General features: G+C 36.2%; 2 protein-coding genes across 3 annotated transcripts in view; one reads left to right on the forward strand and one right to left on the reverse strand.

The window, feature by feature from the left end:
• Positions 1–4,317: 4,317 nt before the first annotated feature.
• Positions 4,318–10,589, reverse strand: LOC128682604 (uncharacterized). The gene is made up of 2 exons (XM_053767422.2): positions 10,123–10,589; positions 4,318–8,329 (listed from the first exon to the last, which is right to left on the reverse strand). The coding sequence occupies exons 1-2, from the start codon at positions 10,226–10,228 to the stop codon at positions 5,247–5,249; spliced, it is 3,189 nt and encodes a 1,062-aa protein (XP_053623397.1). The 5' UTR covers positions 10,229–10,589; the 3' UTR covers positions 4,318–5,246.
• A 530-nt stretch (positions 10,590–11,119) lies between these two features.
• The window catches only part of Ranbp16, a 37,061-nt gene continuing 31,469 nt past the window's right edge, over positions 11,120–16,711 (forward strand). For both annotated transcript variants that reach the window (XM_053767418.2, XM_053767419.2), the window contains exons 1-5: positions 11,120–11,212; positions 12,620–12,715; positions 13,182–13,285; positions 14,906–15,005; positions 15,857–15,964. In XM_053767418.2, coding sequence (XP_053623393.1) covers positions 11,198–11,212; positions 12,620–12,715; positions 13,182–13,285; positions 14,906–15,005; positions 15,857–15,964 — 423 coding nt within the window. In that variant the 5' untranslated portion in view covers positions 11,120–11,197. The remainder of the gene's footprint in view (positions 11,213–12,619; positions 12,716–13,181; positions 13,286–14,905; positions 15,006–15,856; positions 15,965–16,711) is intronic.

The following is a 16,711-nucleotide window of genomic DNA, read 5'->3' on the forward strand; positions in this document are numbered from 1 at the left end:
TTATTTGCATCAACTGAGACACGTACAAACAATTAAAAGTTGGAACATGTTAGATAGAGATACACATCTATAAGTAACAATAATAAGATTGTTTCCGTGACGTAAATGTGTGGCGCAGGGATACAAATTAACAATAACTCAGTGGTGGGAATTGCTCAAGGAGTAAACACTGATTTTCAGTCATCACCATAAAACGGACACGTTGAGCCGCCGTCCAATGGACACGACTCCTCTTGCAATATTAAAAAGTGAAAAAAATAAACAAGTACTTAACATTACTATTTATCATGCACAATGTAATGTAAAATAAAATTAAAGCTGCCACTATTGAGTGCGGAACAGTAGTAGTCGAGTTATATCGGTATTTCCCCTTAAAACGTTCCACACGTTTACAGACATAGTACAGTTACAGATGTAGTGTACACAACACAACCTGTACAAACAAGGGGACGCAAAAGTAAAGGAACGGAAAAGAAAATGGAAATGACAGCGCCACCTAACCGACCAAATGCTGGTTTTCCAAAAGTTTTTCCTTAAAATGCTATTAAAAGTAGACTTAACAGTAAGGGGCCTTTTAGGTGGTGGTATATTATTCCAGCATTTGGTCGCCTGGTGCCGGAAACTACCAGTAAACGCCACAGTTCGGTGTACAGTACATCATACTAAGGTGGTCTTGTCCCTCGAGGAACTCTTCGGGAATCAAGGAAACTGAGTTTACTTCTTAAATAGTCCGGTATCTTAAATATTGATTACATCAAATAAAAGTGCTGCCAAGTGGTACTGCCTGCGAGATTCCATATTCAGCATTGATGCTCTATTGATAAATGGTGAAATATGAGGGCGTGGGGGAATATTGAAACAAAACAGACAGCATGCGTTTTGAACACGTTGTATGAGACGCCGCGTCCTATATAATAAGCGAGGACCGAATACCAAATATCCATAATTTAATTTAGACAGAATTAGTGATTCACATAGGGTGATGCGTGCCTTCTCACTGATGTATTTCCTTATAATATTTTTTAATCTGTAGAAACAGTTTATCACTAAATCCAATACATGTTTTCCAAAACGCTGATCGCTATCAAATCAGAGTCGAATTATAAAAAAATGCAACGATTTCGAGGATACTGATAAAAATGAAAACCACGTGACTCGCGCCTTTTACTTTTTACAAATAGCAAATTTAAGTAGTATGTATTTGTATTTTACTGAGTTCCCTTCTTACCCTTAGCTCATATTACCCTACCATACCCAACACGAAGAGTGTTAGGGTACCTAAAAGGATAAAAAAGGATACACTCCGTATTGTCGCCAATATAAATACCTCACAAACTTGTTCTGTAACTTTTCCAATATAAGCCTATATTTAAATTCGTGCCGATTTCACACCTGATCGTTGTATTCTACATGACTCCTAACTAACGTATTATATACTTGTATTTATTACCCGCACATCTGTGAAACCGGCCGCACTGCGAAGAACAAAACCTATATTTCTAAACGCAATCGAGCTAACGTACAGAATGTGTTCTCGGAAATTAAGCCGCGATGACATGCGAACTCCCAAGTCTTTCACTTCTGTGACCCTTTCTATTGGTGTATCACCAATCTTATAGTCATACCGGATCGGGTATCGCGCTTTTGTAAAAGTGATGGCCTGGCATTTCGAAATGTTGAACTCCAGCTTATTTCCATTGCTCCAGTCTACCACTCTGTCAATACCGTCCTGCAAGCGCTGACAGTCTGCGGCTGTTTCAATAGGAAGAAACAACTTCAGATCATCCGCAAATAGCAAGCATGATGCATGCACCACAGCTAAGTCACTGATCATCACCAAGAACCCGAGGGGACCCAAATTGCTGCCTTGGCTTACCCCCGAATAAACGAAATACGGTTTGGAGCAGTAACCGGCATAATCAACATATTGTTGCCTATCTCTCATGTATTCCGAAAATAATTATTTAATCTAATCCGTACTCCATACGCCCGTACCAATTAATCTACAATTCTCTATCTCTCTCTCTCTCTCGCATTCATTTTCGTTTGTTCGTGTTTCCTTCCTGGCTTTGACGCCATAAAGCCCAGGGGCTACGTGAAAAATAATTCGAACATGACTTTTAACCCTGCCTACCTTAAACCTTACAAAAAGCGAGCTAAAATTCCAAGGTATCATGGTACGAGAAATGAGTCCCTACTGCCGTCATTTGGAAAAAATGATATTTTTGCGTATTGGATCATTTGTTGGTAACACCGAATATGTACAAATACAAAAAAATTTCGAAAGTCAGATGTGACTTTTTTCCGTGTGAGTCTATATATGTCAGCAGCGTTTGTCTTTCTCATACAGTACAAATCGGTCAAGCGCGATCCGAGGGTGGTCAAGAGCGGGACATGATCCCTAAAATCGTGTACACGTAAAACAAAAAAAAACTAGCTAGGTAACATTTTTGTGCAACAAAGAAACTACATAGTTTTGATAATTCTAGCAAAATGTGTATGAGTCGTTGTAATAAATCTATACATAAAATATAATTGTATTGGGCTATGTCTTTACATAGGAGATATTAAAAAAGATATAGGGGGCTTGTGCCCCCCTAGCGCCATCTATTGTGGAGCGGGAGCTGCCACAAGCATCCTGACGTTAACAATGTTGCGGCCGACCTGCAACTATGTAGCAACGTCACTACGATCAATTCTATCTACCGGTGCACATAACATTGTAACGAATTTATTAAAAATAAAATATTTTCCGTGAAATTTTAAAAAAATTAATTATATAATTATTAAAATTTGCTTGAGCTCCTTTCCCGTCTCAACTTGAGGTCTGAACAGGGAGTAATAGAAGCCAAATATACTAATAACCAGGGCTAATAGAAAAACAATAAATCCTTGTTTCTTAAATCAGTTATTTTTTATATTATAAATATTCTGTTCTGAAAATTGTTATAATGCAACTAAGACTACTATGAAACAAAAAACACGTAGCAAATCATTGCGTCCACACATTCTCTTTTTTTCACACGATGCGCACACAATATGGGAATAGAGACACCAAATGGAAGTTATTAACGTGCTACGTGTTTTGTTTCGTGGTGGGCCTTCAGGACTTTCAAATTTCATATCTGGTAACCCTATGTGACAGTTATTACAGGGTGGCCATATAACAGGTATACAGTCTAGTTCTGTAATTTTATTCCATGAAATATAAAATATATCAAGTATTCCTTGTTAAATGTAGTATTTAGGGCCGGTAGTTAAACATGGAAAACAATGTCAGACAAATGTCTACCTCTAACACCACCGCAGATGACAACCCTTTTCATCGCATTTTTCATCACATTTTCATACGTTTCCTGCGTTATCTCAATGACTGTGTCTCGAATATTTTGTTTTAATTTCTGAAGGTTCATTGGCCTGTTAGCATAGACGTCCCTTTAGATAGCCCCACAGAAAAGTCAGGAGCTGTTAAATCAGGCGATCTTGGGGGCAATCAATGTCACCGTTTCTCGAAATTATTCGACCGGGAAACATTATTTTTAATGTTTCTACTGTGACATGTGGCCCGGTTTTGTTGAAACCACATGTCTCCTAATTAAAACACGTTGTTTCGTCGTAAAACGCTCCGTAATAAATTTGCCGTATCTACACAAAGAAACTTTCATGCAACAACTATCATATTTAGCGCCAAACCAAAATGGCGGCAAAAAAAAGTTGTATTGTATACCTCCAAGTTGGCCACCCTGTATTTGTGATTATGACCGAGAAAGAAAAGAAAATACCTATGTAATGTAATAAAAATGTATTGTGCAATAAAATCTAATTTACACTCTGTCTATAGAGAATAGAATATGGATCCTAACAAACTACACTTTTTTGCCATTGCAATACCAAAGAGAAATGTCAATGTCAAGATTTGTTGACAAACACCTTTTAGCCAAGAGAACACAGCGCCCCCACTTATTTTCTACTCATTAAAGACTGTAGGTACTCGACATATTCCCTCCAAAATTTCAAGCTGCGTTCATAAAAGTATAGAGCCAATACCACGAAAGTTCCGCAGAGATGACAATACTGTCGCTGCAAAAGTTTTTGATAGTTCCTCATATAGCCACGGCCATCCTTCGTGGTTTAGTCACTAGTGACACACGTTTTGTTTAGACCTTGGTCGATAGTCGTCTCTGTTAGTTTATGACTCAAATTCGTATTTAACTACTCGACCTACCGCTTCTAGACTTAAGAGGGCACAAACCCACGTATAGGTACTTGCCACGTCATTTTTATCAATTTCTATACTATTTTTTTTTTGAGAAATCATGCTACACTAGATAGGTACATGATTTTATTCGAACGTAGGTTAAGTTCATAGTCATTTAGGGACTAAAATACACAGATATTGGTGGCAACTGTGTCCAGTATATCAATGTTTATAAGCAGTTTATACATATAGTTATAGGTCAATAGGAAACTATTACTATCTAACAAAAATAGGTACTTTCTGTATAGTTTTCGCTAATAAAATAATATGTGATGGTGGCGCTAGTGTATAGGCAGAAATCAAAAACCTGTGTCCGGACGTGTAGCCCTCACTCTGAGAAATGTTGTGCAAGAGATATTTTCTTTGAGAATATTTTCTGAAGATATGTAACAAATATAATGCCCCTACTATTATTACCCCTACTATTATATAGTAAAACAATAAATAAGTTTTATTTTTATGAAATTTTAAGGGATTTTTTTCTACTGCATCTGTAATGAATGATAGTTACTAAAAATATGTATGATGGATACACTATAGATGATGGCTGTATGGGCTTTAGATCCCTTTGCCTTTCTACATGGATAAACAAAACCAAAAAAGTATTATGGTATGGTTCCCTTTATCTGCGACTGTGTTTACTATATCGATCCCGCTCGCTTGTTCCGAGTGCGACCGAACTCTACTATTGTAGCGATTTTAGTTTTGCCATCGACTCGCAAAGAATTAAAATGTATTTGGATTGTTATTTTTTTATTTTCGCTGTTTATCCGATAGTTCTTCATTCGAATTCCTCATTCCGATATGATATATATATATTTACCCAATTACTTGTAAATTTTGGATGCAGTAACAAAAAATTTTGTGTCAGTTTAAAATTCGTGACACATTGAAGCTTGCTTGTTTAGGTAGGTACTAAAATATTATTAAGCGCAATGTGACATTAATTTTAAATTACATTATAAACATTGTTACATTTATTTATAGATCATGTTCTTTTCTTGTCATTAGGGAATCCTGCGCACGGGTGGTGGATATTCCTGCAACGTGCCCCGGGCGGCGGTGGGGGTGTAGGCCTGCATTTTTGGGGGCACTCAATTTTTTTCTTTAAGCGTTTGGAAGGTATTGGCCAGGACGGAATCGGCGTCCAAGGCTCGAAATCTTTAGGGAAATAATATGATCTATCCAAAAGCGTATCGGACATATACTCTTTTTCTTTTTCCAATAAATCCTTGTTTCTTAAATCTGCCAAGACACCATCAGTGATAGAGTGCAATTTCAACAAAATATCGTCTACGATCAAAGGCATAACGTTATTATCTTCAAGAATTGAACGTTCATCGGCCGCGTTCGCTTGCGGAATATTCACCGTGCCCAAAGTAACGACTAGACCCATAATATCAACAGTTTTTTGATTAACAAACTTCGCGCACGGGTCTTTCTTAGGTGCAGGCGGGCACTTAGGTGTAGGACAAGGATCAGGACATGCAGGTTTACAAGGTTTTGGACAAGGTGGCTTCGGCTCGGGACAGTTGGACGGTGGGCATTTTGGCGGGTCTGGCGGACACGTCTTCTGCGGAGGCGGACACGGCGGTTTGGGTTTCTTACATGCACCTTCCGTTGGGTCTACTTCTGTCACGGGGGGAGCAATCAACACCTCTTCTCTGTACGCCTCCAGGCGAGCTCTTTGCCTAACTCTCTTCAACATTTCTGACAGTGACATATTTTCTTCTTTAGGAGTGATTACGGGACTCTCACTTACTGGTTCTTGAGCTTCAATGTATGCATTACATTTTATAGTACTCGCGACAGCACTTTTGTCTATCCATGGGTACAGCAATTTTTCAGGTTCACGTTTTTGCTGGTCAATGTTTTTATCTTTTACTTCATTGTCATCAATTTTCGGGTCATCTCCAGACACCAAAGTGCCATCGTTGACTACAGTTGAAGTAAATATTGCCAAATCAGAGTTATGATTGTTCTCATTTTTTTTAACGGATTGACTAGAATCTTCTATTTCTTCATCATCATACGCCTTCATATTTTTGCCATACGGATCAAAGAGTACTTGATTGGGATTATAATCATGATCACTTGTGACTTTGACATTTTCAGGATACATATTATCACTATCAGTGTTATCAGTATTATAGTAATCCTGTGAATAACCAGGTGTTACAGCATTTGTCATTATGCTGTTATAACCGGTCTTGTTATGGAACATTCCGCTATTGCTTGGAGGTAAATTATTCTGGAACATATTTCCATAATACATATTGCTTTGACTTTTGTAATCTGAATAATAATTAGAATACGAATCATCTGGTTCGGTGTCTTCGTATGATCTAATCATCACATGAGGATCTAGTTCTTCTGAACAATCTCTAAATTGAACAATTTCATCATTGTGTGAATAATATTGTAGACGGTCAGGTTTGATCAGTGTTGAATCATCGTCCAAATCTTGATCATAAAAGTCTTTTAAGGATTTTCCGAATTCTGTATCTGTAGGAATATTTTTGGAAATTACTGTTAAATTAGCAAATAAATGTCGTGGTATCCTTTCTTCACTAAATATTTTCTGAATATCTTTGGTCAATATAGAACTACTAAATTCATTGCCGAGTGAATTTTGTTCTTTTCCATGTTCTTCAACTTGAGCATAATGTGATCCACTAATCAATGTCGAATGTCGAATGTGATTATTTAATGCGTTTAGACGACCTTTAAGAGTCTCTGCTTTTGGAGTTAGCGGAGTAATCCTGAAACCATATGGGTCATTAGATTCTTTGACTAGGACAGCAGGTCCTTCAGCAGTACTTATATTTTCATCAGAAGTTTTGAGTATTTGTGTTTCTGCGACTTCGTTTTGGGTGTTTTCATTTTTGGGTTCCTTTTGTGTATTTAAAACAGCAGATGAATCATTACAATCTTCACTAGTTTTAAGTAATGGCTGGTGTATAAATTGCGTTTTTTCTGCATCAATTTTTTCAAATTGAACGGCATTAGCTGCTATTTTTTCGGTTACAATTGGTGATTTTTCACGATCAATCGAAAGTTCACGTTCGGTTCTAGAACTGTTATCAGTTATTAGTGTAGTATCTTGTTTATTTGTTTCAGATGTAACTTCTGATAAATTACCAGATGTCATACGCATTGCCATATTCTTCGTTGCTCGTCTAGAACCAAAATACCTTCGTCCCGTTTTTATGTTTTCTTTATCTCTAAGAGTTTCGTTTGATTTTAACGTAGCCTTTTCAGAATTATCGGTCGGAAGGTCTTCCAAAAGTGGCTGAGAAATACCGAGTCTTTTCATATCCTTCAATATTTTATCATTAATTTTCTCATTACTAGAATCGATACATCGTTTTGCAAGCTCCTGCAATACACTTTGGTTATCCTTCATATGACGGCCTTTAGTAACTCCATGTTTGATATAAGATAGGAGTTGTCTTTTTTTATTAATATCTGCTTCAACCAATGGTGATTCTTCAATTTTCTCAATTTTTTGAACTAATTTCTCTTCATCTTCTACAGCAGTTGCATTAAGAACATCATGTACATTAGCCTGTTTGGAATCTCTTTCATTATTACAAAGACCTTCATTTACAAGTCTATTTTTACTATTTATTGTATCCGATGATGTGCAACCAGTTGTTACCATTTGTGCTACATTTTCTGTTTCCAGTTCAGGCAATTTGCTCACATTAGGGTATACTTGATTTTCTGATTTATCCGGACCAAACACTAATTCAATCAATCGTTGACATTTTTCATCCGGATGCCGCGTATTAACACCACTTTCACATGTTGGAACTGCTTCCGGTTCGTTATTTTCAGTTTCCATTGTGTTGCTTTTTTCGCATGTAACTTTTCCGATGTCAGAAGAAATCATAGATTCCAAATCATCTTTTTTGCATACTTCAACTTTTTCATTCTTTTCTGCAGCGTCTAATTTGGCGGGGCCAAACGCTAATTCGATCAAATGCTTACATTTTTTGCCTTTCGCGTCCTCATCGTCATTAGAACCGGAAGTTGTACTCTTGTCTTTCGTCATCATATTGGTAGATACTGAAAAATAGCGAAAAATGTAATGAGTTTTGGTAATTGCTCTTATTTTATCACCATGTATTGAACAAGCATCTCTTTAACTTTTTCGCCATTTTTCATTATCATTGGCGATCAATGAAAATTAACAAAAGAAAATTACATCAAAAAACATTTTTTTTTCAATAACGTTGGACCGACATACTCAAAACCGTGATATTATCAATAAGGTATATTTATTTTCTATACGCCTACTGATTTGAGCCAGTTGTAGCCGGTACAAAATTACAGGTACAACTACAACAGATTAAGGAGGCAGTTATTTGTTAACGTTTCATATTCAATAATAGTATTAACTAAATGAATAACTAAATATAATGAGCGACAACTGACAAGACGGGCGTATTCACTCGATAATTTCGATAAACCGTGCACCTAAAGGAACACACAAATATGTAGCACGTTACTATCATTCACACCACATGCTGTCTCTTTTTCCCATCTCGTGTATGCATCGTGTAAAAAAATAAGAGAAAGAGAGGGCGCAATTACGTGCTACTTGTTTCATGTTTCGTATCCCTCTTGTAACCTAAGCTTTAAAATATTTGACTTTTCGCTGGCGTTCTGAATCCACTCCTTGGAGTGAAACTCGGCTGAGAACGAAACCTGGATAATGCTCAGATGAGAAAGCAGATGGGATCTAATGATACTAAAGAAACCAAGGTAATGGGACACCACACTGCTGCAAGTATATAAAGCACTCATTTGCAGGATCGGATCATGCCAAGAAGCACAAATAACTTGTGTGGCCAGCTATCACAAAACCCTTTTTCCCTTTCGGCGCATATCCCATTGTTTCTTATTCTATCTTCTTTTTTAGAGTTTGTGTTGATATTAAATTCGGCTAAAGGCATCTGACATGACTTTCACGACTACCTACCGCATGGCAAGTAATAAGATTTCCTCACGATGTTTTCCTTCACCGGAAGCAAGTGGTGGTCTATGAAAACGACTACGTCGTATTCGAATCTTTCAGGGTAGACAGAGTTGACTAAAATTAAAAAGTTTATATTTGCTGACGCAGGGTGCCCCTTTCGGCTGAGACTTATAGCATTTTTCCGAATTGCCCTATAGTTACGCCCCTGGTAATCTGTTCAAAAATATATAAATAAAATAAAAAGCTTACGACTAAACTGATAATTATGATTTGGACATTTAAAAAAAATATCAATCAGGCAAACAGGTATTTGGTCCACTTGATGATAAGTGGTCACCACAGCCGATCATCGCCTACAAGACCAGGGGTATCACACCCGTGTTGCTTATTTTGGCTTACTTTAACGTAGGCAAATATTATTTAGAATTTAGTTAATTTTGTTTGCTATCTATCACTGAAAATCTGCGTCATGTCATGACACAAGCCGAATGATCAATAAGTACCTAGTAACCTATATAAAATTATGTTCTTGTAATATACCAACTTACTTTGCTACGCTACAAATAATATTTCCATACCTTCTTCATCTTACTGAGACAAAAAGTAAACAAAAAAGAAACGAGAAATTAACAAGCCAAACATTTAAGTAAGTGACATGACTCCATAAAACAACAACAACAGAAAGTAAGAACAAAATTAACAAAGGAATAAGGAGAAATAATGTTTTTTTGTTCAAGGTTTGTTTACCTTTTGTCTCAGTCCAAGATGAATAGGGTATTTCTAATTACTGTACCATTACTACTTAAAAGGTTGGCTAAATAACTACTTACATCAAAGCCAAGACCATAAAGACCTACCTACACAATATTTAAGTACTTACATTTCTCAAAGTTACTTGCCGGTGACCACACATCGCCCCGTAAAACACGGGGGATGGTGGCTAGTGAGCAAGCCCTTCTGAATTTTGTTACAGACGTCCTTAACATTTTGTGGGGCAATATGTTTTATATAAAAGAAATTTGATAATCAGCGAAAATAAAACATTTTTTTAAAGGGAACCAATACTACGAGAAAATTTTGGTGCGATCCTGCATTTGTTCTGTGTATTAGTGACATTGTTTGTGTTCTTCTTTGTTTTATGTCATTTTCGCAATCATTTTACATGCTTGGTTTAGTAAAGAGGAAAGTCTCGGAAAGGGGAACTCCACCGCAACCGTGAAGTCTGGATTTTTCACAGATATTAGAACCATTACATTGAAGGGATTTTTGTAGCTAATATTTTTCATTCGCGGAATATTTTTTTTGTGTACGTATATTATTCTCCAATTTTAGCACAATAAAGTACCTACCTATTGACTTTTTTGTATTGGTCCTTTTAATATTAATTGATTCGAGGTAGTTGACGTATGTTTTTCTATAGATGTAAGAACGCTTCAATCTAATGTTCTTACAGGTACCTGTGATTTTTCCTCTGTATGCTGGTCTATGTCAGTTATCTCATCATATCTCACACATAACGGCAGATTGGGCCTTGTAAAATTTGGTAGGTACTCAGTAAGGAATAAGGAACAAAATATATTAGCACTTTGTCCCGTTTCTTTTTGTGTATTTCTAATACACAGTTCCCTTTCTTGTGTGATCAAAATTAAATAAATGTCTATAGTTTTCTCTGTCTATATCAATGTTTACCGTGGTTTATTTACACGTTTGCCAAGCGTAAATAATATTTACTGAAATAATTCTTATGTTTGGAATTCTAAAATTGAATAATTAAAACATTTTCAGATTAAAATAAATTAAGAGGACCTCCCAAAATTCATAATATTTATTAAAATGAATTTCATCAATTTCATTTATCGATGTAAATATTCGAACGTCTTCCATCCATGTGAAATAAAAAAATATTGTGATTGTGACAAACGTAACGTCATTTCAAATGCAAGAAAATAACAAAAATGGCTGAAGAACAGGTGAGAATCAAAATATTATGGTTTTTACGTGATCTTAAATGAATTAGGTGAATTTTATATGCCCAACAGATGCATAAACAACTTTTGGTTTCCCAAAAATTGGATAATGTCCTTATCTTAAACAGTATGGTGTTGTTGTCATGATTCATTTTATAGGACAAGATTGTGTTGCCTCGCTTTTCTAGAGATTACTTTACGAAATCTTGATGTTGATTACACGTAATTCACAATCTCATGTTAACTGAACACCTAATGGACGGAAAACATAATATTTCACCGGCTTTTTGGTTATATTATGATGCGTGAACCTGTGTCAAGTACGATACGACAACCAACAACCCTTGAACGGAAAGGCCTAAAATAATGTGTTGTAACTTATATTTTTTACAAAAAAAAATGCCTAAATTGAGTTTTTTCTTATAATTATTTCTTTTTGAACTTTAAATTTACAAATAATTTAAGTACTACTTTGTTTTAATCGACTTTCTACCATGAATGATATTGTGCGGCACAAATTGCTTACTAATAAACTATGAGATAGTCAAAACATACTGAACATGTGATTACAAGACTTCCTTACTAAAATTTTCAAGATTTTCTACTGTTTCCATGCATATCTTGAAGTTAAATTGGTGCTAACTCAATCTGTTTGGTTAGCTCATGTATAAATAGATAATATCTTGCTAATGAAAGTTTAAAGTTCTCCCCACATTTCTCTATCCATCTATCTCCTTTATCAGAGTTACTAACAGCCCGTTCTTGCTTCGCTTGTGTAAAAACATAATGGTTCATAAACATAAACCTTCCTCACTGTCTATTGGTGAAAACTGCACGAGAATCCATAAAATTTTAGTCAGTAAAGGCATTTTTGTATATATTAGACCTTCCCAGGCATATCATACATCATATATGTATATATTTTTTATATATAAATTAAATTCATCATTGCCTACCCTTATCACACTTTATGTGGATTTGGTACGCATGTCAGTCTCCTCCACTTCTCCCTGTCTGATTTTAACCAATCTGTTACTTCCTTTTTATCCATATCCTGCCGAACACACTCCATCCATTTCATCAGCCGTCTCCTACTTCTTTTACCACTCTATTTTAAATCCATACTTAACGCTTCTTACAATATTGTTCTCCTCCCTTTGAGCTGAAATGTTGTATGTACACATTGATCATAATGAATTATTCAATACTGTATAGCATGGTTATGAAAGTTTTAGCAGCCTTAGTTACAATGGCAAAATATTGTCATAATCTAGGTGGACCGTGATTTGCTCCCGGCGCGGGAACGACATACTTTTGTAATGCATTGTATTTAAAACAAGACGCCTCAAGACTATGTCGAAAATGATATTTTTGCTAAAAAACTTATTAACATACAAATTTTAATTTCAGGAGGTGATACAAATAGAAGTGCTCTGTAAGCAGTTGTACGAGTCCCAAGATCCTAATGTGAGAGAACAGGCTGAGAAAGCTGTGGTTGCTTTTCAGGTATCTCATTTTTTTATATAACTAGTGGCCCGTCTCACGCACGGGTAAAAAAAAATGTAATAAACCATACCTATATAACCTAAACCTTACAGTAGTTTTTGAGTTTATCGCGAATAGGCAGACAGACAGATGCTGCACAGGACTTTGTTTTATAATAAGTTTGGGAGTAAAAGATAACACCAAGTAGCAGTTCGAAATACTTTATATATATGCACATTTAAAATCGTTACTGTCAATATGTCACTTTTTTATTAGCATAAAAAAAATGTAGCCTATGTTTCAACAGGGTTCTTTAACTACAAACTACCAAATTTCATCAAAATCCAACTTGGTATATCCCTAAAAAGGGGACAGACAGATAGACTTATGCATTAATAATATTAGCATGCATTAATCACACTACGGCTAATGTAGTTAACGAAGAAAACTACTATACTATAATAAAAATGACATAAATTGTTTTTAGGAATCCCCGGACACTCTGAGCAAATGCCAAGCGCTGTTGGAGCGAGCAGACTCGAGCTACTCCCAACTATTGGCGGCAACTACTCTGGCTAAGCTTATAAGCAGGTAGCTAGCTATATTTGGGATTTTGTTTTTTCTACATTTTTGACAATGCTGGGTGGTGCGCAGAGCGTTTGGACCGCCGCGGCTGCGCGGTCATTACAATCCGTCAATTTTCTTGAGGAAGGAATCATTTCCAAAATCAATCATTCATAAAATTGACATTACTACAGTACAGAGTAATTAATGTACAGTCATATAGTAGAACTCATCCTTGTCTTTGTTAAAATTTGAAGTATTGTAATGACAGCGCGAGCGCAGCGGTCGAAAAGCTCTGCGAACCACCTTGCTTCAGTGCACTCTGTGTGACTATGTCAGCCTCATGGGGGATCTCCGATACAAATTTATCTAGCTTTCATAATGCTTGTTCTCAAGATATAAATGGATTTAGCCACCTGTGATAACGGACTGCTCAACACTATGTTTGTTTGGGAATTAATTATTTCTTTTTGAAAATAATTATGAGATGAAAAAATTCTGGAATCGAATGGGTATTGAAACCACGCTTCTAACAGTTCTCTTACTAATAAAAAATATTGTAAAACTGTGCGTCGGCGTAAGACGGAAAGAGATAGATATTAATTCGGCCGAACTGGCATCGTCTCAATGCATCATCACTTTGAATATAAATAAATAAAAAAATATATATTAGTACGAATCACACAGATTGAGCTAGCCCCAAAGTACGTTGAGACTTACCACGCATGTTGCCGGACCTGGATAAATCTTTTTACATCCTTTTCGATGAACTCCATATTATCTCTAGTTAAAACTGTGGTTATTCCACAACCATTAAATCATTTGAAGCGGTGGTGGTGCAATGGTCAAGAGGCCCTGTGAACCAAAAGGTCCCAGATTGGAATCCTACTCGTGCCACATTAGTTGTATACCAATCTGACTCATGTATAGTATGTACATATATGTATATATATGTATATATAGACTCATGTATATAAATATATGTATATATAGACTCATGTATATATATGTATATATAGAGTAGTCTTCATAGACCACCACCTGCTTCCGGTGAAGGACAACATCGTGAGGAACCTGCACTCTACTCGATAATTTATCATCTAGTGTGTGAAATGGACAAGGCAATGGCAAACCACTCCATTAATATTGCCAAAGTCGTTATGTGTGCTTCATTCCACGTAATGACCACGATCCTCAGCCATGAGTGATATAACTTAACGAGGATGAATTATTTGGCCAACAAACAAACATTTGGTTGGCATATATATTTAACGCTGTCTGTTCAATGTTTTAGATACATATATACAGGGTTACCGGTATCAAACGCAAAACCTCCTAAAGACTACTTGCGTACATCAAAACAAGCTACTTTTATTCTACGACTTTTCGTTATTCTTAGGTTTTTTTTTTAATATAAAAAAAAGACAATCTAATTTGCGATTCTACACATGTTAACTCTATGCAATAGTCAAGCAACACGAGACAGTACAGTGCGTTATGTAGCGGGATCGAACATATAGTTTACGTTTAGACAAATGTCGTAGAACAAAAGATGTGAACAAAACCTATGGAAGGTTATGCGTTGGATACCAGTAACCCTGTATATACACAGGCTACCAGATAATTTATTAATTTAATGCGATGCAGGTCGAGTAACAGCCTATCAGTGCAGCAGCGGCTGGACATCAGAAACTATGTGCTTAACTATCTGGCCACCCGACCCAAACTCGCCAATTTCGTCGTTCAGGTAACTGGCTTTTATACCCAGAATAGAAGTATAGTTAGGGTAGTAGAGTAGGAAGTACTCCTGCTCCACTACCGCTGTCTGTCTCCTGTTGGTGTCACATTAAATGAATCTTACTAATATTATTAAATGCGAAAGTTTATGAGCATTTGAGCATGTTATGTTTGTTACTCTTTCACGCATAATCTACTGGACCGATTGTTATGAAACTTGGTGCACGGGTAGAATATAGCCTGGAATAACACATAGGGTACTTTTTATCCCGAAATTCCCAAGGGAGCGAAGCCCCGAGGCGCAGCTAGTATTAGAAATGCGAAGTTTATGAGGATGTATGTTTGTTACTGTTTCACGCAAAATCTACTGGACGGATTGTTATGAAACTGGGTGCACGGGTAGAATATGACCTGGAATAACACACTGGTTATCTCGGTTCAGCCTTTCAAAATTTGTAGAGAAATGAATATTGAAAGTCTAATAAATAAACTTGTAATTATCTTAAAACCACAGATAACAATTTGGCTTAACACAAAGAACGCTAGTAACATATTTTGATATTTATACCATAAATGAATAAATAAATATATTAGGACAAATTACACAGATTGAGCTAGCCCCAAAGTAAGTTCGAGACTTGTGTTATGGGATACTAACTCAACGATACTATATTTTATAACATATACGTATATAGATAAACATCCAAGACCCTGGCTTATCAGAAAAAGATCATTTTGCGTCATGACCCGACCGGGGATCGAACCCTCGGTTCAGAGGCAAGCAGTTTACCACTGCGCCACCGAGGTCGTCAAGATCGCCGAAGTCGAACATCATACATAAATACGTTTTGTCTGTTTCAGTCGTTGGTGTCACTTTTTGCACGCATCACAAAGTTAGGCTGGTTCGACACGATCAAGGACGACTGTGTGTTCCACAATGTCATGAATGACGTCACAAACTTCTTACAGGTGAGACTTCGTCCGTACTAATATTAAAAATACGTAAGTCTGTCTGTCTGTCGTGTCATAATTTCACGGCTAAACCGCTGAGTCGGTTTTGATGAAAGTTTTTTTTCTCTCTCGAATCTTATTGTGTAAACAAATTTTTGTGATTTTGCAGCGATATAAATTAAAATAGACTTTATAAGATATTAGCTTTTACTCGCGTGTTCGCCCGCGTGAATTTCATACAAACTTAATTTTCAATTGTTGATTTTTGAAAAAAAAAGTAGCCTACATTTCAACGGTGTTCTTTAATCACATGTCTACCAATTCCATCAAAATCGGTTCAGCGGTTTAGCCGTGTAGTGCCGTTGTAGTAGTAGTTTTAATCAGCCACCACTTGCTTCCGGTGAAGGGAAACATCGTGAGGAAACCTGCACACTGGTTGATTATTAACTTGTGTAATGGACATGGATGAATGAATGAATGAATGTATATATTGCTTTAAACGTGGTTGCAATAGGTGGATTGTACAACATTTAGGTTTCATGCATTAGTCATTTCTGACATGCCACAGACAGTAAAATTATGTATTAAATTACGTTTATGTTTTATAACTGTTCAGTCAGTCAGATTTTATGGTCAACTTATTCTGAACTTATCACATTATTATATAATTTTATATTATTAAATAATTCTGCATATAATCTCCAGTCTCTATAGTCCAGATAATCTCTTACAGTATAAAAACATTTTCCTACAAGCCAACAGAAA

The sequence above is a fragment of the Plodia interpunctella genome, chromosome 30 (genome assembly GCF_027563975.2).
Source record: "Plodia interpunctella isolate USDA-ARS_2022_Savannah chromosome 30, ilPloInte3.2, whole genome shotgun sequence".
NCBI classification, from domain to species: Eukaryota; Metazoa; Arthropoda; class Insecta; order Lepidoptera; family Pyralidae; genus Plodia; species Plodia interpunctella.